Source organism: Marmota monax, unplaced genomic scaffold (genome assembly GCF_021218885.2).
Source record: "Marmota monax isolate L192 unplaced genomic scaffold, Marmota_monax_Labrador192_F-V1.1 WCK01_AAM20220418_F8-fsc00206, whole genome shotgun sequence".
Classification (NCBI taxonomy): Eukaryota; Metazoa; Chordata; class Mammalia; order Rodentia; family Sciuridae; genus Marmota; species Marmota monax.
This window is the reverse complement of record NW_026694490.1, coordinates 1,811,652-1,834,145: the sequence shown is the minus strand read 5'-3', so window position 1 is coordinate 1,834,145 and position 22,494 is coordinate 1,811,652. Positions and strand designations below refer to the sequence as shown.

Here is a 22,494-nt window from a genome sequence, read left to right as displayed (position 1 = left end):
CGTCTAGGAGATCATATTTTTATATGTAAAAAGTTTAGATGTGTTTCATTCTATGTAATCATTGAAAAATGATCAATCCCACCTGAAAGTCACATTCCTACCTAACAACAGAATTGGCCTTTGTCTCTTTCTATCCAACTAGGAGAATAAGATTTCCACACTAACACAGAAAATATCATCTCAGAATTTTTTGTAATACAAAGCTTAAGATCAATAGACTGACTGTGCTCCCTACTGGTAAAATCAAGAGCTACAGCCAGTATCAAAAATGTACTTGGCAAATACCTTATAGAACTAAGAATTAAACTTTTCATTGCCATGCCCAGAAGCAGAATATCTTGTAGCCTGAGTGCAAAAATCACACAAAAATTTTATTTCTTAGCTTAAGAGCAGAAGCAAATAAAGTCAGAGCAACTCCAGGATCAAGCTGAATATGGCTTCATAAACTAGTGCCATTTGACATCATTGTCAGTATTACTAGCTACTTTCTGTGCTGGCCAAATCATATCTTAATATTCCTTGGTCTGCTGGTTCTCACTTTGTAGTCTATATCAGAAGTTCCTAGGGTGACTTCTTTTTTTTTTTTTTTGAAAGTAATAAAACTGTTCTTCACAGATGGCATGATTTTCTGTGTAAAAGGAACAACAACAATCAAAAAAAAAAAAGCTAGGGGAGAAACTCAGCAGTATAGATATACAAAAGAAAAATAAAAAGATAGAAGAGATCTTGATGGGGTTCCTAGGGTGACTTCTAAAAATTTATAGTCTTGCCAGGCAAGGTGGCACATGTCTGTAATCCCAGTAACTCAAAAGACTAAAGCAGGAAGATCACAAGTTTGAAGCCAGCCTCGGCAGCTTAGTGAAACCCTGTCTGAAAATAAAGAGTAAAAAGGAATGTGGATGTAGCTCATTGATAAATCACCCCTGGATTCAATCCCCAGTACCAAAAAAATATACAGTCTTGTTTATGGTCTAGGAATTCAGATTCTGCAGCTTTGGAATAAAGCCTTGGAATTTGCATTTCATCAATTTCCCCTCCCCTGGTGATTCTGATGCAAGTAGCCCAAAGATACATTCTGAATAACACTGGTATGTTTTATAAAACATGCTAATATTATAGACAGAACAATTAATATTATGTAAGCAACACCATTGTCAGAATTATGATCTCCTTGGTGGTACTACATGAAAGCCTATGATTTTATTGTTCTCATCCTTGCCACCTCAGCTGGAAATTATAGATAAAATAATTCCTTGCCATCTCAGCCTCCACCTGTCTTACTGGCTCCTGTTTGGTACCTGAGAAAAGGAGAGCATTTTAAATGAATAATAATTGTATTTAATGTTTATTGAGTGCTTACTATTGGCCTAATATGGAGTTTTTCTTGTATTAACTAATTTAATCCTTATAGAAATCCCATAGATAAGGGGAAGACTATAATTATTCCTATTTTATAAATGAAGAAACTGAGATATTGTTCAAGGTCATATGACCTGGTAAGTGGCAGAGCTAAGACACCAGAACCAGCTATGTGTATAACTGCTATATTATAGTAACTATATTTCAAAGGGGAAATAGTAGTTTTTTTCTTGGTAACTATATGATTTTCACTAAATTCACTAAGGTACAAAATTATTGTAAGAATTTTTTAAAAACATATAAAAGTATAATCGTTTATCAGTGGCTTACTTGACCAAATTCAGTTTCCCTGAAGAGTACATGATCATGGTAAAAACCACTACAATGCTTTTATGATGATTTTTGTATTCCCTGCTAATTCATTGTCTCACTTAAGAGAATTGGAAACTGAGACATTAATGCAACTTTTCCACAGTTACCAAGGAGTCTATCGTGGCAACAAAGTAAGACCACTACTTATCCTCCATGCTGCCTGCCTCTAGTCCCTGTGTGCTACCCACTGGATGCCTTTGCCTACTGGATTGATTTGAGTAACATAATATCCATAGCCCTGGAATGGCCATGTGTGAAGGATATGAAAGAATAAGCTATGTGTTTAGCAAGATTGGCATGGTTTTTGGAAATGATACTAGTGCCCAAAAGACAATGAACATAATTGAAGACATTATCTTAAAAAAATGAGGTGTTTTTATTTACAGATGTTATAATAAATCTCCCTTTGAACTTTACCTGGCATTTAGATATATCAGATATTAAATGGCAGAACTTCAGTTACTTTATATCCTGCTTTTAAACATTATTATTTTCTCCTTTATAGCAATGTGGACACAATGTTGTTGTTTTTCTCGTGCCTTCTACAAAAACAATTAATGAGCCCAACTATGTGTAATACATTCTAGTTGCAACTGTGAAAGAAAAAGTTCACCAGTAGCTAGCTAACTAAAATGTTCATTAACAACTGTAAGTTACATTTTGAATTTATCAGAGACCCAGAGCAACTTATAAGAGGATACTGCATTTTAGCCATAGCTAGATAAATGAGGTTGCAACCCACTATGAAACATTACATAAGATTAGCATGACCTAGTATAAAAAAATCTTTAAGAGGAATTGTTAAAGGGTGGTAGGAAGCTGCAAAATAGCTTGTAAAATATAATAATAGGTAACCAGGTGAGCTTTCTGGAATGGCAAAGTGAGGACCTCTATAAATCATTCCTCCATAGAAGCAAGAAAATACATGTTAAATTATAAAAACTAACATTTTTAGAAATCTGGAAATTAACAAAAGATATAAAGCAATTGGAAAAACATTTGTACAAGAAAAACTACTGAACTTCTATAATAGCACATTAGGGCATTTTGGGCCTATTCCCATGTTCTCCTCAGTTCCACAGACACCTTAATAGCATGCAGACTCACAATCATAGTAGCTATGAAAAACAGCAGCCATACAGCCACCAGAGTGGGCTGACTAGGTTTAAAACTCCTCAAAAAGTTCCATCCCCAGAGTATTGTCACTATTTGACCTGTCTCATAATTCCCTGGGAAAAAACACACTTACAGAGTGTTTTAATTGTTTGACTTGACTCAGAGCTTTCTGCATAAGAAAATTCTATCTGTACTGCAGTTGTCAAAAACAATCAGCTGCAGTTGTTTAATATGACAGCTACCTGAATTTACCAAAAAAAAAATATTAAAAGAAAGATCTAGTTGTCCATAGTGGGATTTAAAGAGCTCTCATGTTTCTAGGGATCTAGAAAGTCACATGCATGTGCAGAGCTGTGTACATGCCCATGAAAGATCTGAGACCATTAATCTCCCATATCTGGCTAATCTTAAAGTTCTGTGCAAGCTAAAGTGAAGGTTAAGGAGGAGTTATAAACCTCCTGTCTGAAGATCAAAGGTGTTCCCCAAATGGCAAAGAGCCCCCTCATCACTGGCAAAGAGAAGAAAATTTGTTTTGAGATCATTAAACTAAATGATCAGAGACTTATACTCCTCATACTACAGGCAATATAAACCTTATAGAATAAGTCCTGAAAAGTCACTAAAAAAGTCAACAAACAGATCAACAACAGCAAGAAATCCTGGGGGGGGGGAGGTGACTTAGGTGTCAAATTATATTATCTATAATTTCCAGTTTTCAAATTGTTCTGTAAAGGGTAATAATGAGTGTAATGCATTCCACTATTGTCAAGTATGTAAAAAATTAAAAAATAAATAGATATAATTTTATATAAGACAAACAAAGACACCGGGAAGTATTACCCCTATATAGGTTAGGGAGATCAGTCAATAGAAACTCCCTATAGAAACTCAGGAACTGATTTATTAAACAATGACTCAAAGCAGCTTCATAAATATATTCAATAAACAAAAGAAAACCATGTCTGAAGAATTAAAGAAGTTGGGCATGGTGGTGCACTCTTGTTATCCCAGCAACTTGGGAGGCTGAGGCAGGAGGATAGAGTTCAAAGCTGCCTCATCAACTTAGCAAGGCCCTAGGCAACTCAGTAAGACCCTGTCTCTAAAATAAAAATACAAAGAAAAATACAAAATATGGCTAGGGGTGTGGCTCAGTGGTCAAGTGTCCCTGAGTTTGATCCCTGATCCCCCCCCCAACAAAAAAAAAGAATTAAAAATATGACAGTGAAATCTCACCAAATAACAGAATATCAATAAAATATAGAAGTTTTAAAAGATCCAAATAGAAATTACAGAGTTGAAAAGTACAATATTGAAATGAAAACTTCACTAGAAGAGTTCAACAGCAGATTTGAGCTGACAAAAGAAGCAGATAATCCAAAGACAGGTTATGTGAGATCATCCAATTTGAGTAACAGAAAGTAAAAAGAATGGCTGGGCATGCACACCTAGAATCTCAGCAATTTAGGAGTCTGAGGCCAGAGGATTACAAGTTTAAGGTCAGCCCTGGCAGCAGAGCAAATTAGCAAAATTCTCTCTTGAATTAAAAAACAAAAAGGACTGGGGACGTAGCTCAGTTAAAAAAAAAAAAAGTATTAGAAAAATGAACAGAACCCCAGAGACCTGTAGGATACCATTAAGAATACCAATGTACATATGATGGGAGTTCCAAAAATGCAAGAAAGAGGGTAATGAACCAGAAAGAATATTTGGAGAAATAACAGCCAAAAACTTCACAAATTTCATAAGAGAACTTTGATTTACATATCCCAAAAGCTCAATAAAAACACCAAATAGGATGAATGAAAGAATATCTATGCCTAGACAGATCATAGTCAAACTGTTGAAAGACAGAAACAAGGGCTGGGGTTGTGGCATGCATGAGGCACTGAGTTCAATTCCCAGCACCACATAAAAAATAAATAAATAAAATAAACGCATTCTTTCCATCTACAACTAAAAAAATAAAACAAGAAAAGAAAGACAGAAACAGAGACTTCTTAAAGAAGAAAGAAGAAAGCAATTTACCAGATACAAGGGATCCTCAATAAGATTAAGAGCAGAAATATCATCAGAAACCATGGAGGCCAGAGTTGATTGAGATGACATAGGAGACCCTCATTGTTATGCAAAATTACATATAAGATGATGTGAGGGGGAAGAAAAGAGAGAAACGTGTCACAGTAGATTGGGTAGAAAGAGGTGATGGGAGGGGAGAGGGGAATAGGAAGGGTAGCAGAATACAATAGATACTAGTATGGCCCTATGCATAAACTCGGCTGTATAACCAATGTGATCCTGCAATCTGTACACGTGGAAAAATAAGATTATGTACCCCATTTGAATCAAATGTATGATATGTCAAGATCATTGTAATGTTGAGCAACTAATAAAAAATTAAAATAAAAAAATAAAAATAAATTTAAAAAAGAATTCCTTATTTGACAAAACTATCTTTCAAAACTGAAAGAGAAATTAACACATTCCCAGATGAACAAAAACTGAAACCATTTTTTAAGTAGCAAACTTGACATGCAAGAAATATGAATCTGGCATAGTTTTCCTATTTACATTATATGAATAGACCACAGTGAATTCAACATTGTGCACATCCACAAGAATGAGGTCCTAACTAGAATAAGATATACCCCATGCTTGTATGATTTTATCAAAATGTGCTGGAAAAAATTTTTTTCAATCAAGAATTCCTTCAGTACTACTTTGAACTGCATTGTTTTAATGTGCTAATTATATTCCCTAGAGCAATCATTGAAAAAAATAACTCAAAAGATACATAATAAAAGGCCAATAAAATGTAACTAAAACAAGAACAAAGTAATTAAAATAACACACTAAAAATACCTATTTATCACAAAAGAAGATAGTAATGGTAGAAAAGAGGTCAAAAAAGTATAAGACATACAGAAAACAAGTATAAAAATGCCAGGAGCCAGTCCTTCATTATTAGCAATTACATTAAATATTATACATGGAGTCAAATCTCCAAATGGGAGACATATCAAGAGAATAGATAAAAGCAAATGTGATTCAACTATATACCCTCTTCAAGAGACACATTTTATATTCAAATACCCAAATAGGTTGAAAGTAAAAGAAAGAAAAGTACACAGACAGTATATGCTAAAAGATATACAAACAGTAACCAAAAGAAGGCTAGAGTAGACTGGGTGCAGCGGCGCATGCCTATAATCCCTGCGGCTCAGGAGGCTGAAGCAGGAGGATTGTAAATTCAAAAGCCAGCCTCAGTAATTTAGCGAGGCCCTAAGCAAATTAACAAGATCCTGTCTCAAAATAAAACATTAAAAACAGCCTGGGGATGTGGCTTAGTGGTTATGCATCCCTGGGTTCAATCCCCAGTACAAAAAAATTTTGAAAAACATTTAAAAAGACTGAAGTAACTATAATAATAGTGAACAAAATAGACTTTAAGACCAAAAAAATGTTTTTAGAAACAAATAGTTACATTTTATAATGATAAAAGGGTCAACTCAATAGGAAAATATAATTATATATATATATATATATTATATATATATAATTATATATATATATATTATATATATAATATATATATATATATATCCATCTAACAAAAAAGTCTTAGAATACATGAAGTTAAGAAAATTGAAGGTAGAAATAGATAATGCAACAATAATATATATTTTAATACCCCACATTCAACAACAGACATAGAAAGTAGGCAGAAGATCAATAGATACTAGAACATAAGAAACTAACAATCTAACAAAAGTCTATAGAACACTCTGCCTTACAGAAGCAGAATACAAATTTTATCAAGAACATTGGGCAGGAAAACTTATGTAGGCTATAAAACAAGTGTTAGTAAATTTTAAAAGAGTAAGATTATATGAAGTCTGTCATGTGGCCAAAATGGTACTATATTAGAACAAAAGAAAGATAACAAGGAGGAAATATAACAACACATTTCTAAAAACCTCATATGTCAAGGAAAAAACTCCAAGAGAAACTAGGAAGTCCTTTTATCTGAACTGAAACAAAATCACACAAATAAAAATGTACTGGATATAGCCAAAGTAACCGTTATTGAGAAATTTATCCCTCTAAATGCCTATGATTAAAAAGATCTCAAGGGCTGGAGTTGTAGCTTAGTGGTAGAGTGCTTACCTCGCATATGAAAGGGATTGGATTTGATCCTCAGCACCACATACAACTAAAATATTCTGTCCATCTACAACTAAAAAATATTTTTTTAAAAAAATCTCAAAATCAATAATATAAATTTCTACCTTAATAAAGTAGAAAATAAAGGGCAAATTAAATTCAAAGGATATTAAAATGATTAGTGTGGAACTAATTGTCTTAGAGAATAGAAAAACAAAGAAAATCAATAAAACCAAAGTTGATTCCTTAAAAAGGTCAACAAAATTGATAAATCTATCTAGGCTGACAAAAGGGTGGAGGAAGAAACCTCAAATTAATGAATTATGAATGAAAGAACAGACATCACTATCAAACTTAGAGTATCAATAGCATTATAAGGGAACACTATGGACAATCACATGGAACCTAAATTAAATAAAAAACAAGAAATAGATAAATTCCTAGAACAACACAAACTATCAAAACTAACTCAAAAAATAGAAAATCTGAATAGATTTATAACAAGAAATTGAATTGTGAATCAAACTGTGAATCGAAAAACTTTCCAAAAAGAAAAACACAGTTCAGAACCTGTGCTTACTAATTAATTCCATCAAACGTTAAAAGATGAACTAATACCAATCCTTCACAAACTCTTTCAAACATTATAATGGGAAGGAACACTTCACAATTCGTTCTATGAAGTCAATGTTACCGATACCAAAATCAGACAAAGATATCACAGAAAAACTACAGACAAAAATCCCTTGTGAATATGGACACAAAAACCTCAAAAGAATGCCAGCAAACCAAACCCAGCAATATAAGAAAGCTTTTATAAACTTTGACCAAGTAGAATTCATCCCAAGAATGGACTACTGGTTCAACATGAAAAGCAATCAACGTAATGATATACCTAAAATGATCAATTAAATTATTATATAAAATATAAAATTCAATTTCTTCAGTAGACACAAAAAGGTTTTGGAAATATATAACACCCTTTCATGATAAAAAATATAATATTCAGCTGGGAGTAGAAGAGAACTTGTTCAACCTGATAAAAGGGCATTTATGAAAAATCCACAGTTAACATCATGCTTAGTTTTAAAAGATTGAAAGCTTTTCTCTAAGATCAGAAACAAGACACAAATATGTGTTCTTGCTACTTTTATTTGAAATTGTACTGGAAGTTCTATCCAGTACAATGAGGCAATAAAAATAAAATAAATCATCCAGACTGGAAAGGTGGAAGTACAAATATTCTATTCACATATGACATAATCACGTATATAGAAAATCCCAAGGCATTCAAATTAACATCATGGCCACAGGACATAAGACCAACACATAAAATCAATTGCATTTCTGAGCACAAGCAATGCACCAATCAAAATCAAAGAATGAACTATCACTTAAAATAGTGTCAAGAGAATAAAATACTTAGGATGAGTTTAATATATCCACATAAAGACTTACATGGAAATGTTTACAATAGCATTATTAATAATTGCCAAAAGTTGGATCCAACCGAAATGTCCATCAACTGGCAAATGGATAGACAGAATGTGGTCTATCCATGCCATGAAATACTATTCAGCAATAAAATGGAACAGACTATTAATACACATTGCATTATAGATGAATCTCAAACATTTTTTGAAATGAAAAAGAAAAACACAAGCGACCAAATATTGTATGATTCCATTTCTATGAAATACCTAAAAAAAGAGAAAGTAAATTAATGATCACCTATGTTTGGGGGACAGGAATAGTGATTAAATGTAAATGAACACAGGAGATCTTATAAGAGGCTGAAAATGTTCTAAAATTGATTTCTGGTGATGATTATACCACTCAGTAATGTTACTAAAAAATCACTGAATTGTACACTTTAAAATAATTCTATGATATGAAAAATTTATTTCAATAAAGTCCTTGTAAAAATTAGTACTGACACTTAGCATAGCATTTAATACATAGCAGACACTGTTTTAAGTACTTGGGATACAGCAACTCATTTAATCCTCCTAACAGCCCTATGAAGTGGCTAATACTATTTATTCCCCTTTCCTAAATAGGAGACTGAGGCACAGAAAGCCCACATAACTTTCCACAGAGCACACAATTAAATTTGTCAAGATGAATCCAAACACAGTTCATCTTACAATCTGTGATCTTATCCTTGGCTTCCATTTGTAGGAGGAAAAGAATGTACAGATATACTTGAATATGACAATGTGTGGAAAGTATCACAAGGAACCTTAATCTGTGATGCCCTCTGGGCAATAAGAATGAGATAAGCAGGAGAAGGAGACTTTCACATATTACCTTATACTTCTTTGAGCTGTTTGTAATACATTTTATAGTAATTCATGTATTCATTTCATGGATAAGCAATCTCTATTTTTAGATCAAAACATTAGTTATCTTTGATTTGTTAGATTATACATTTTTAATTTTCTCTGATCTTTTTTTATCTTTTCCCAAATTCTTTGGGGTATATCTTTAGGCTAAGTTCTCAAATAATTGCCCTGACTTGTTTTCTGCTACATTTAATCCTGCCAGTGTGGGAGCTCCATAATTGGGTTGAAGCCAAGAAGGGTTGGGTAGGGGGCTGAGGGAGACTTCATGAAAGAAGGGCCTGTGTGGTTTGCTCTGCTTGAGCAAAACAGCATTTGGGCTGGATTCAAGGCTGCATTGAGCAGCTTTCAACCTGCTGAGTTCCCCTGGGTCACACCAGGAGGGTTGGCTGCCTGGGAAATTGTTCCTATCCTACAAGAGAATAGATCCTCTGCATGCATGTGCACATGTACAAACCAACCCATTTAATGAAAACAAGAGTTTGGATTTGTGCCTATGGGGTGAGAATGATTCTCTGACATGTGTCTGCAGCAGAGGTTTATTTGTTGTTTTTTTTTAACTTGATAAAGATATTCACATGGGAATATTCTATGAAAGCAACCAAATGTTTTGGAATATCTATACTAACATAGGAAATATTAGCATATAAACTTAGGAAGCATCGGACTGTGTGTGACAAGGAAAAGAAAATAGGAGGGGTTAATGTTAAAACTGTAATAAATTCTTTGTAATTATTTCCATTGTTCAAGAATATTGTATAGGTCAGCAGTAACAACAGGGTTTGTTTTTAATATGTTTTTATTACATACTAACATCTTGCAAGGGCATATTATGATAAAATAGGATATACTTTCATAAAGGTTTACTTCTAAAGATTTCATATTTAATAGTTTGATTAAAAGATATTTGGAGGATAGGACATTTTTTTTTTTTACTTCTGGTCTCTGGCTATAGGATATGTCACATAAACCCCTTTGCTATTAAAATGCAATAAAATCAGGCTAGGGGTGTGGCTCAGTGGTAAAGCTCTTGCCTAGCATGCATGAGGGCCTGGGTTTGATTCCCAGTACCAAAATAAAAAGGTGAAACAAAATCCAGGGAAGAAGTGTGGGCTACAGTCAGCTTTAAGTTCAAATCCCAGAATTGCAATATACCAGTTGAATGACCTTGGGAAAATTATTTAACCCTTTTTTCATTATTTTTCTGGAAAATGAGGATAACACTACCACCTCCATATAGATTAGACTATTGGAGCAATTAGTAAGTGCTCAATAAATATTAGTTCTCTTGCCTCCCCTCTGGAGAAAGTCTTTGTGCAAATGGTATTCTCTTATATACCATTTTTCTATTAAGGAAGTACATGGCCTTCCTGGATAGAGAGAAAAGGCATATAAAGCTGTCCCTTACCTCTCAAATTCTATTATGCTGTACCCTAGGTGAGTTGCCCTACCTGTGAACATAATGTAGCTACTCTACCTTTCTAGCAATGATTCTGAATAGTTGTTTCACCTACTATACACTGTAGAAACCTACATTATATATATATATATATATATATATATATATATATATATATATATATATCTCATATCAATTTGATTTGCCTTGAGGATACTATAGCTAAACTGTTTTGTCAGGAAAGATGGTGAAAAACTTCTTTTGAAGTAGAAAATGGCCTTTCCCACTCACCATTTTAATTTTTTAAATAATAATTTAGAGGACGTATTTGTCCAATCAAGTATGCTAATCTACCTTGTTCTAATCTATCATGTTCACCTGATAAACACAGGTAGCAGAGCCAATGATAGTAAACTCTTAGAGCAGCTGTTCTCATTTTCTCTAGTTCCCATAAATGGGGTTATCTCAAGTTAAAGAGTCAGTTCAGTCAACTTCTAAAGTGTGCCTACTACTATCCATGCACTACATGTTAGAGGAGGAACATTTTTACATTTTTAAGTGTTTGTAATGCTAAGCTTTTAGGTATTGGAGAATCAAGAAAATGCAAGCAAGGTGAACATATAACTATACAACTAAAGTGCATGACCCTGAGAGTAACCACATTAGTCATGTTGGTCATCCACATTTAATTCCTCAAAGTAAGGTCAGCATAATCTAATAGCAGAAAGCTAAATATAAGCCCTTCAGGGCTGCCTCACTGGAAAAAGAGAATGCAATTCAAACAGAAAACAACTAGTGGAAGAAATAAAAGGGAAGAAAATCAGAATGTTACAAAGTCAAAATGAAACAAAAAAAATCAGTGGTATCAAATGCAGCAAAGAATTCAAGAAACAGAAGTAGCAGAAAGTGATTTGATCTGGAGGAAGTTAGCAGTGGTTTCTGAGGTTAAGTGGTTTCTGACTGGGCAGGTAGTTTCTTTTATATAAATAGTGGCTTTATAGAAGGAGAGATTTAAATCATCTTATTTCACAGAATATTAAAGAGTCATTGTAATTACACTCACTCATTCATTTATTCATTCATTAGCTTTGACTGTGCTCTTACAAGTGCCTAACTCTGCTAAGCTAGAAGGGAAGTAAACCTAAATATATATATATATATATATATATATATATATATATATATATAAAACCTCAAAGTAGTTTATGTTGGGAAAAAAAGCAAAAATGGCATTTGAATCGTGTTAGATTTTTCCTACAAACACAAAAACCCACATAGAACAGTCCAAAGGAACCAAAAGTTTCCTCGGTTTCACACACACACACACAAAAAAAATGCTTATATTGCCTTGCATCTCATAATTTAACAGATTTGTTTGGCCACATCACTAGCAAAGTAACCATTTTGGATTCTGACAGGAAGTTAAAAACAGCAAGTCTCAAAAAATCTTGTGTGAGCTCTGAGGAAAACACAAATGGTATTTATACCTTGTATTAGATATTTATTTCCATAAAAATTTGATGTCCACCATATAAAGCCATCAACCCACATGGAATAGACCATGGAAAGCTACCAAGCTTTCCACATTTTCAGAAAATGTACCTACAGATCTCTGCTTTTCAAAGTGGAGCTCAGAGCCACCTTGCAGCTAGAAATCTGGTGTCTGGAATTAAGGCAACCCACAGGATACATTTGGCACATCAAAGATAAAGAATTATTTTAAATTTAAACATGGATATATTGTGGAATAAAATATAAAATTTTCCAGACTTTTTAAAACAAAACTTCAAAGGAATTTCATTATGAAGACCAAAGTTCGGGCCTGCAATACTGAGCAAATCCTTCCCTCTGCCACTGGGGATGTCATCACAGAAAGGTGTATATGTACTGCATCCAGTGGAAACTCTTAATGCTTAATTTACATGAACAGATAGCCTCACTCTAACCAGCTATTCTAATTATAGCAAATTATTAAAGATACATAAACTTTTCATTGCACCAGTTATAATCAGGTGAAATCAATGTACTCATTACCTTCAGATTTAAGGTTTCACACCAGTAATCACATACACAAACATCAGATAAAAAGGACTTTTGGAACTGACTATCCAAAATAAACTCACTTTAAAAACAAACCAATGTATATTGAGCACATTAACAATAGCCAAGTTATGGAACCATCCCTGGAGCCCATAAACAAGATGGATAAAGAAAATGAGATAGATAGATAGATAGATAGATAGATAGATAGATAGATAGAAAGAATGATAGATATATAGATACATAGACACACACACACACATACAATGGAGTTTTTTACTCAGCCATAAGGAAAAATTAAATTATGGCACTTGAAGTAAATGTATGGAAGTGGAGAACAACATGCTAAGTGAAATAAGCCAAGATTCTGAAAGTCAAGGATCAAGTGTTTTCTCCCATATGCAGAAGCTAGAGCAAAATAAGGAAATTTTAAAAAGTGATCCATAAAAACTTAAGGGAAAACAGTGGAGTATAGGAAGCAGATTGAGGAGGAAGGAAGAGAGATGAGAAAGGGAAGGAACTGTGAAATGAAACTTTAAAAAATCGTGCTGTGTGCATTTAAGAACATATCATGATGAGTTCCACCCTTTTTGTATAATGTACCAATTTAAAAAAAAAACAATGAGTAAATAAAAGGAGGGCCAATAGAGAAAGGAGATTAGGTAGAGGAAGGATAGGTAAAGGGAAGTACCAGGGAATAAAATGGAGCAAATTATATGTATGCATGTACATGACAAATTGAACTTCCCCCATTATATATAACTATAATGTACTAATAAAAACAAAAAACAAATGAATCTACCAGAAGTGTGACGTGCAGTGTTTTTTCCACTCACCATATTTTAATTTTCCTTAGTTATTTTCCATTTTAATGAGAGAGGCTGGGTATGTAGAATGCTTAAATAGTATGTGAGCCCTGGGGAAAACCTTCAAATATTTTTCAAAGGGTTGAGATTGTAGCTCAGTGGTAGAGTACTTGCCTAGCATGTGTGAGGCACTAGGTTCAATCCTCAGCATCACATAAAAAATAGTTATTTTGTTCATCTACAACTAAAAAACTAAGGTTTTTCAAGGTTTTCTAGCGAAAAATACCTGTTTGAAAATTGCTAATGAGCCTCCAAATATTTGCTTCTTTACCTTCACTAATCCCAAGAGACAGAAATCTGATTTACTACATTTGTAGTCACTATTTTTCAACTGTTAATTCTTATCACTCTTCTTGTGTCACAAAAGCCACTCACCAAATGTTCTAATGGAGAATACCCTTTTTATGCAATAACTCCAAACATTTTGAGACATGTACCCAGAATTAATTATTCTTAATTAGTTTTGTCCATTTCATTTATAACAGTATTTGACTCTACTTACCATCTATTCTGGGACTATGTGGCAATCAGAAATGAAAGATTCTACTAATAGTTGAATAGAGAGACTCAATTACCAAATTTCAAGTCAAATTTAAGAAACTGTTAATTATTATACTAAAGATACGGTTAAGTATTTCCCTTTATTTCTTTTTAATGCAAACTATACAAACAAAAAAAAGTGATCTCTACGAGAATGCTAAGCATATGGTATTTCACAAATGGAATGTAATCCTATTATAGGAAATAGTTTTTTAAATAGAAAAATTAATTTTTAATGACAAGAATTAAGGCCTCAACTATCATTTCAACTTAAAAAATATACTCCAAGTAGAAACATGGGACCTTCACTTTCTCAGTGGAAAACAACCATCCCAGAAGATTTTCTAAAAGTTAACACAATTCTTTTAGAGGACGACAATATTTAAGTGATATATTTATATTTATTAACCAAGGACACAACCAAAACTAAGACTATTAAAGTTGACCATAATATTGACAGTTAAGTCATATCAACCTGGTAAAGAAATTTTAGCTAGAGTTAATGAAAAGTTCCATTGAGTCTGTAAGGAAAATACAAATTCTAGCACCACTAAAGTAATAATTGGACCCTTTCAAACAATAGGGAAAGTATAAATACCCTAATTTGGAGGCAAAAAATATAGATTGTATGCTGAACTCTGATGTATCATTGAACATAGGTAGTACCTTTTAGTTTCACTGCTTTAGACCCAAGGCTGTAGACTATTACCACCACCCAGGAACTGCAATGATAGGTTCTATCCAATGACTAGCTGGAATTAAAGTATATAGTATGACCCTCTGTCTATCAACAGAACAGAGACTAATGGAACATTTAACTTTCTTGATGTAAATTACACAATAAAACCAAATAACCTTGGCTGGGAAGGGACCAGTTCAGAGACATCAATTTTCAATCAAACTACATCAATTAGCAAATTCAGAGGGGTCAAGTTTCCCTCCATTGCAATGTATCAAAACAGCAATTACACAGTGCCTTTTAAAGGCTACACTCTGATAAAGAAAGTCAAGAGAAACATAGTTTTACTTCATTTTACAATTTACTAGCTCTTCCAGTGTTTCAGAGAGATACAGGGTTTCAAAGATCTAACATGAATGAGACATCATGGGACAGAAAGTGGACTTAGAACATACTGAACAAACATCTTGATTGAATCAGTCTACTGGTATAGTTTTTCAGTCTACTCATGTAGTTTTTCAATCTACTGGTGTAGTTTTTTCAGCCTACTGGTAACTAGTGATGTCAGTCTTCCAACCAGGCGATTTTATAATTCACAGGGGAACCTAAATATCCTAAAATTAAAGGAAAAAAGTTAATTTACTTATAACCTAAGTTTTAATACCTGCATTCATTTGTTACCTCAATGTTAAATCTGTATTTATTTGCCCACATTCTAATCTAGTCCCCCTAATGAAGACCTCATCTGTTCCTTGTCAGTGGCTCAATTACAATGTGAAGGGTACCTTAGGGATTCATTCAGCCAACAATTATCACAATATTTTATTTTCCTCAAAATCTGATAATTTATGGCTCCTAATAATAGTCAACCAAAAACATCTCTTTACCAAGAAAGCAACACTTGGAAGCACTGATTAAGACTGTGGTGAGCCAGGCGCAGTGGCCCATGCCTGTAATCCCAGTGGCTTGGGAGGCAGACACAGGAGAGGCGAGGTCCTAAGCAACTCATTGAGAACCTGTCTCTAAATAAAATACAAAAAAATGGCTGGGGATGTGGCTCAGTGGTTGAGTGCCCCTGGGTTCAATCCCCAGTACAAAAAAAAAAATGTGCTGGGGAAAAAAAAAAGACTGTGGTGAATGAAAACTAGAGAAAGAAGTACCAATATTGGCCAAGGGTCAAGAGCAGAGTGCACTTGCCAGGGAATCTCATGAATAAAGTCACTATTGGGATTTTCTGTTTCTCTCCACTCTTAGGTTGAAATATGTGAGTAAGAGGATTGACTACTTATGATCTTTAGGTTGCAATGTGCATGTAAATATGTAAATCCATAGGAGTTCTTCTGTTGCATAAACACAGAAAGCATACACAGAACAAGCTAGGTTCTTCTTTTCTGGCCAGGCCTTTGTATATACAGAACTAACTTACCTAATGCAGGGCTCACACAGCATCAGCAAGACTGGAATATGCTACTGGACAAGACATTGGCAAACTCAGTCCATGCAATACATGCACAGGCTGGAGTAAACATCAGTGCTAACAGAGCTGAGAACCAAAATGAACGCACCTTTAAGTTGCAGAGAAATAAGCCCTTGTTCTTTTTGTTTGTTTGTTGTGTTCACACTATCTCATACTGGTTATTTGTTATGGCACGAGAGAGGTAGTAGGCTAGAAAGATTCCAACTAGCTGAAAAGAGAATACAAACAATATTAAACACACATACATGAGAGAGCTTGAAGATCTCAGCATACAGATGTATTATTCTTTCACTTTTAATTCACCAACAATTTTTTGAGTTTTTGTAGTTATTTTTGATGTTCTACAGACTCTAAATCACATTCAAAGAACATAAGTTTTACTACTACTGTGACCCAGAATTTCACAACTGGCACTGAAGGAAAATTCAGGAGTCATGAGTTTTGAAGTAACCATCAGTGATTACCAGGGAAAAAATAAGGATATGGCTTAGAATAAGCATCTTATCAAGTAAAACCTCCATTGATGAGGGCATTGATTTTCTTGAAAAGCAGTGCTGTGATAATGTAAATGTTCTAGAATATTCGTGTTGTTCAATATAGTAGCCACTTGCTCTATTATGGTTACTGAGCACTTTGGGGCCAGAGTAGCTGAGATTTTGATTCTATTTAATAATTAGAAGTGCTCAAAACAGGCCACTGGCTTCTGTTATTAGTACAGATTTAGATAATTCTACATGCTACTTTATAAATATATTAGGAGTACCCTTGGACTAGTCTTTATTTTTAGAATGTTGAATTATAAGGGACAAAAAGTCCATGCCCTAAAAAAATAATTTAAGCCACAACACAATTTTTTCATGCTACAGCAAGAAGCATACTTAGGAAAGACAACTCAACCTAAAACATAATGTCCACAAAAAAAAAAAAAAAAAAATAGGCACATATTAAATGTGGAGTTGTGTGATCTTAATTTTCATAGGCTGGAACTTATATGCAACTCACTAGGGTAGCTGCAATCCAGGAAAGATCCTGATGTTTTTAGAATCTTGAATGATTGCTAAGAAAAACAAGGTTCCTATCCATCTCATGTTTGTTTAGTTAACTGAGATGTCACTGAGTCTTTCTTCTAGTTCATGCCTTGAAACAACAAAAGCCATGGTAATGATAATAAAAATGTAGACAACTCTGTAGCTGTGGAAAGTTGTGAAGAAAAACCTAAGATACAAGATACAGTCCCTCCTTAAATAAAACAAACCTAAAGAATGACCCAATCAGGGCTGGGGTTGTACCTCAGTGGCAGAGTGCTTGCCTCGCATGCATGAGGCACTGGGTTTGATCCTCAGCACCACATATAAGTAAATAAAAATAAAGACATTTTGTGTGCATCTACAGCTAAAAATTTTTTTTTAAAAATTAAGAATGACCCAATCACAAATCAAAATCAATACTATGTGTTATGGTTTGGATGTGAGGTGTCCCCTGATAGCTCATGCATGAGTCAATGCAAGAAGTTTTATAGGAGAAATGATTTTGTTATGAGAGCCTTAACCCAATCAGTGAACTCATCCTCTGATGGGATTCACTGAATGGTAACAGAAAACAGGTGAGGGTGTGCCTAGAGGAGGTGGGTTCCTGGCGGGGGGGGGGGGTGCCTTTGGGGTATATTTTGTATCTGACAAGTGGAGTCTCTCTCTCTGCTCTCTGATCATCATGTGAGCTGCTTCCCTTTGCCATATTCTTTTGCCATGATGTTCTGCCTCACCTCAAGCCATGAGGAATAGAGCCTGCTATCTATGGACTGAGATCTCTGAAACTGTGAGCCCCCAGATAAGCCTTTCCTACTGTACAGTTGTTCTTGTCAGATCTTTTAGTCACAGCAGTGAAAAAGCTGACTAAAATGCTATGTATACAAAACAAGTCCACTCTACCACAAAAAAAAATAAATAAATAAATAAAAGGATTTTTATACTAGATGGCTGAATTTTTTTTTAAATGTGATTTCTCTTACATTGCTCCCACTATCCAGGCCCCTAAAGCAAAACCTTCAAGCATTAAAATTGAAAATCTTCTAGTTTATATACAGAGGAATGAAATACTTCCTAAGGAATGAGGAGACTTACCTGGAAGCAAGCAACTCCAAAGGAAATTCCTGCAACAACTCCCATTTCTGACTCTATAATGGTCATCACCTTTATAAAACAACCCTAATGGGAGGGGGAAGTATCATTAAGTACAACACAAGTAATCTGTTTTTCTATATAATACTTTGATCATATAGCTTTTGCAGAAAGATGAGCTTTAACTACTATTAGCCTATCATTTTTATTGAAATCTCTTTTCCTGTGTATGTTCTCAATCCCAACTATTTCCACTTTTCAATTATAACTTTGAAAGTATTACTTGCTTATTGCATGAAATCAAGTCATCACCTGCCTGCCTACTTCGGATTATGTGTATTAATGTGAGCAAAAATTAAATATTGTATAAACTCTGTATTAAGCCCTCAAATATTGTCAAATTAATTCTAAATGGCTCATTGCAGGGGGCATGGTGGTGCACACCAGTAATCCCAACAGCTCAGGAGGCTGTGGCAAGAGGATCGTGAGTTCAAAGCCAGCTTCACCAACTAAGAAAGGGCCCTAAACAACTTAGGAAGACCTTGTCCCAAAATAAAAAAAATAAAAAGGGCTGGAGATATAGCTCAGTGGTTAAGCAACCCTGGGGGTTCCCTTATACCAAAGGAAAAAAAAAAAGAAAGAAAGAAAAAGATTCCTTACTTCATTGTTTACTTTATCTGCATCTTTTTGTGGAGAACAATCTTCAAGTTTACAGCAACTCTTGGGAAATCCTGTTTCTATGTAATATTTAGTATCTTTCCAATCATTATAATCGGTGACACCGCAACAATGCAACTGAAAAATCCAACAAAACATAGTTCATATTACAACTTGGGAGTCAACAAAACATAGTTCATATTACAACTTGACATCATCTTCTAATGCAATTTGTGCTCAAAACAACATTTATTGTATTCAATGGTCTCTCACCTCAATTGATTCAAGAGATTCTACTTGGTTCTAACACCAAGCATGACAATTTTGGACTCACCTTACTTTCCTGCTATAGTAGGCACTAACAGTATTTGTCTATAATGTAGGTGGGAAGGGAAAAAACATGTACACAAGTGAGAAGAGTCCACATTTCAAGTGAACAACTTAGTAGCCTGACTCTATCCTTTTCTCTGAGGCAACATAGGATGTATTCCCCTCTTTAGAATCCACCACCTATAACCAACTTACCGTACTTTGGATCTTGTCTACTGCTTCACTTCTATAATCTCCCGTCGAGTTGTACTGCTTTAAAGCTTTCTCATAATTAGTCTTAAAGCTGTTCTTAATCTATAGTAAAAAAACACAATGCCAGTAAACAAATATTCTAGAAAGTTCTTTTGATTTCTAGGGTCAAATAAGAAATTCTTGCATGTATCTTTGATGTATAATAATTAACTTCCATCATCTAGTCCTGTCTTCTTAGGGAATATAGTATAGCTGAGGGGACACTAAGCAAAAACATCACAATGTAAGACAATAACCATGACAATTTCAAAGTGCTGTGTGATAATTTATTTATCCAAGTGACAGCTCTGTACTGTCTGTTCCACACCCCTCACCCCCAATCTTTCTCCACTTTAAACTGACTATAAATTTGATGACTATGGAATGAAGCTACAAAACCTAATTTGGGAAAATGTACTGTTTGTTAGACACCCTAATGAGCTTTTGCTATTCACTGAATGATTTCATAGCAACCCCAGGTACCTTTAATTTTCTTTTGATGATTGTCAGTCTACAATTTTCTAAATTTTCATTTATAAAATCAATAAGAGTTGGCCAAAATTTTTACTAGAAAGCCATTATTGTAGGCTACAGATTGAAAATAAGGTTTAAATATAGCTTTAAGTGACTTTTAACTATTAAAAGTTACTTAATTCTGCTACCTAATCCATTTTTATTCTCTAGAGGATACATTTTACTAGATTAAGATTCCCTAAGTCATGTTTACCTCATGTCTGAAAACAAATCCTACGATGGCAGCAACCAGTTCGACCAAAAAAATGAGAGTCAGAAACATTGCATACTGTGGGATAAAAAAGAAAGTCCAAGTCAGCATAAATAAGATTTATTACAGCTGCAAAGGGAGGCAAAGGGGGAAAATATTCTTCTCAGTCAGTTCAGCATATTTTTATTGAAAAGGGCAGGGGAAACAGTATCAAAATGTCTACTTTGAAAGTGGAAATTGGAGTGGAGAACTGTTACTTGGCAAATTTTCATAAGGAACAGGAAAAATTGTAAAGGGCTGTGGCCAGTTCCAAGAAACAAAGTCCACAACATATTTTTCTAAAGTCAAGAATCAATTTTACTGAAAACAAGGGCTCACCAGTTTCAGCATCCATGCAGAAGCTCGGCAGGTAGCAAAACAGCCAAAGGTGCCCAAAAGAATAATGACAGTGCCTGTGCCGATGAGCACGAAGGGGACGTTGGTGGCCTTCTCATTTAAAAGTGAAAAATAATTTTCCAGGCTCACCTTGCCCCAAATGCCAACAGCAAGAAGGATAACACCAGTGATCTACATGAGAAATCAGAGAATAGAAAGTCAGGCACTGTATACACTAGCATTTTCAAATCACAAACCAGGAAGTACTTAAGACGCAATGGGTGTGAGAACTAATTTAGCAGTCTGATGGCCCAAGCATTGTAGCTGGAATATGGCAGACAAGTGGGGAGGGTGGATGAGGGTATGAAGGGGATCTGCCCATAAATGTAGGCCATAGGCAAAGCACCTTGTCCAAATTCTTTAAATTCATCTGTTTTCTTGTTGTAAAAACAAGCTCATGGTATATTTGCCTGAGGAATGAAAACTTCCTTAACCCTTTTACTCCAGGATCTTAAAGAAGAAAACCTTCCTGGAGGGGAATAAAAAAAACAACGTGTTTTTGAGTTCCAGAAACCTCCCCCCATCCCCACTCTCTATAAAAAGATCTCTCTAGCTTAGGGTTGAACAGGATTACAAAGGGATAGTATACAAAAGCAAATCCAAGAATAGATTGGCGGGAGTGGAGCCAGACTATACTTACTGTGAGAAACACTCCCCTCTTATGAAGCAGTGAAAAGAAAGACTCTAGTAGGCAAGTGAGCCCTCAAACTGGCCGGGCTAGTCTTGCCTCTCCAAATGTTCATGGACACCCCTTCGCGTGCTCTGGCGGTTTAACTCCCTTCCTCGCCTCGCGCTTCGAACTCAGAACGTTTGGCGTGTCTGTGTCCCAGCTCACCCTTCCCTTACCGTGACCCCGGTGCAGACTCCATGCCCAGCTACTAGTCGCCGGCGCCGGGGGTCCCAAAAGGGACAATCGCTCAAACCCCACCCCATCCTCGACCTGAGTTCCCTCCACTCAGGGTCACACACACACCCCCGCATCTAAGCCCGGAATCCCGGGCAGTGCCTGGACGCTTCCGTCTCTCACCCAGAAGATGAAAGTGTAGATCAAGAGAACGCTCTTGAAACAAGTAATGACTGGTTTAGTCTGCAGTCTCCGAGACGGGGACGCCATGACTATCCCGAGATCCTGTACCACCGCACCAGGCGATCGAACAGAGCGAACGAGACTCCGAGTCCCCGAATTTCTCCGGAAACTTACGAGCGTCTGCAACTGAGAAGAGCCGGAAACACTGTACGATTTTCTAGAGGGTGAGGTGAGGGAGGCTGTCCGGAAAGTGGCGACGATTTCCGAGCACCCCCTGCCGAAGGTTACCGAAAACTGTACACAAAGGTTCTAGTGTCAGAAATATCTTAGATCTTCAGTGGAGCTTGCTTCGATTTTTTTTTTTCCTCCAGAAAATCTTACCCCCCCCCACCTCTCTCCCGCCCTTATAACTTCCTCATATTGTTTGTATCGTCAGCACCGCCCGCAGTGCTTTATGATTCGGCCTCCCTGGCCACTGCTGCCCCTAGAAGGAAAAACAAAAGAATAAGAAAGGTTAGAAACTATATAAGAATGTTATTACGTGGGAAAATACCCACAAGAAATATATTTCCAAACAAAAACAAGCAGATTGCCAAGCAATACATACAGAAGCATTTGTTTA

At 35.2% G+C, this 22,494-nt stretch overlaps 1 protein-coding gene across 4 annotated transcripts; it reads right to left on the bottom strand.

Annotated features, from left to right (window-relative positions):
- Positions 1 to 15,216: 15,216 nt before the first annotated feature.
- Positions 15,217 to 22,199, bottom strand: Tspan6 (tetraspanin 6). Of its 4 annotated transcripts, none has more exons than XM_046419225.2 (8): positions 22,047 to 22,199; positions 20,789 to 20,977; positions 20,414 to 20,488; positions 19,651 to 19,749; positions 19,129 to 19,263; positions 18,472 to 18,555; positions 16,440 to 16,559; positions 15,217 to 15,488 (listed from the first exon to the last, which is right to left on the bottom strand). In XM_046419225.2, the coding sequence occupies exons 2-7, from the start codon at positions 20,798 to 20,800 to the stop codon at positions 16,491 to 16,493; spliced, it is 474 nt and encodes a 157-aa protein (XP_046275181.1). In that variant the 5' UTR covers positions 20,801 to 20,977; positions 22,047 to 22,199; the 3' UTR covers positions 15,217 to 15,488; positions 16,440 to 16,490. The 4 variants fall into 4 exon arrangements, with proteins under 4 accessions (XP_046275181.1, XP_046275180.1, XP_058427249.1 ...); XM_046419224.2 differs by lacking the exon at positions 22,047 to 22,199 and adding an exon at positions 21,873 to 22,040; XM_058571266.1 differs by lacking the exons at positions 18,472 to 18,555; positions 22,047 to 22,199 and adding an exon at positions 21,873 to 22,040.
- Positions 22,200 to 22,494: the final 295 nt, after the last annotated feature.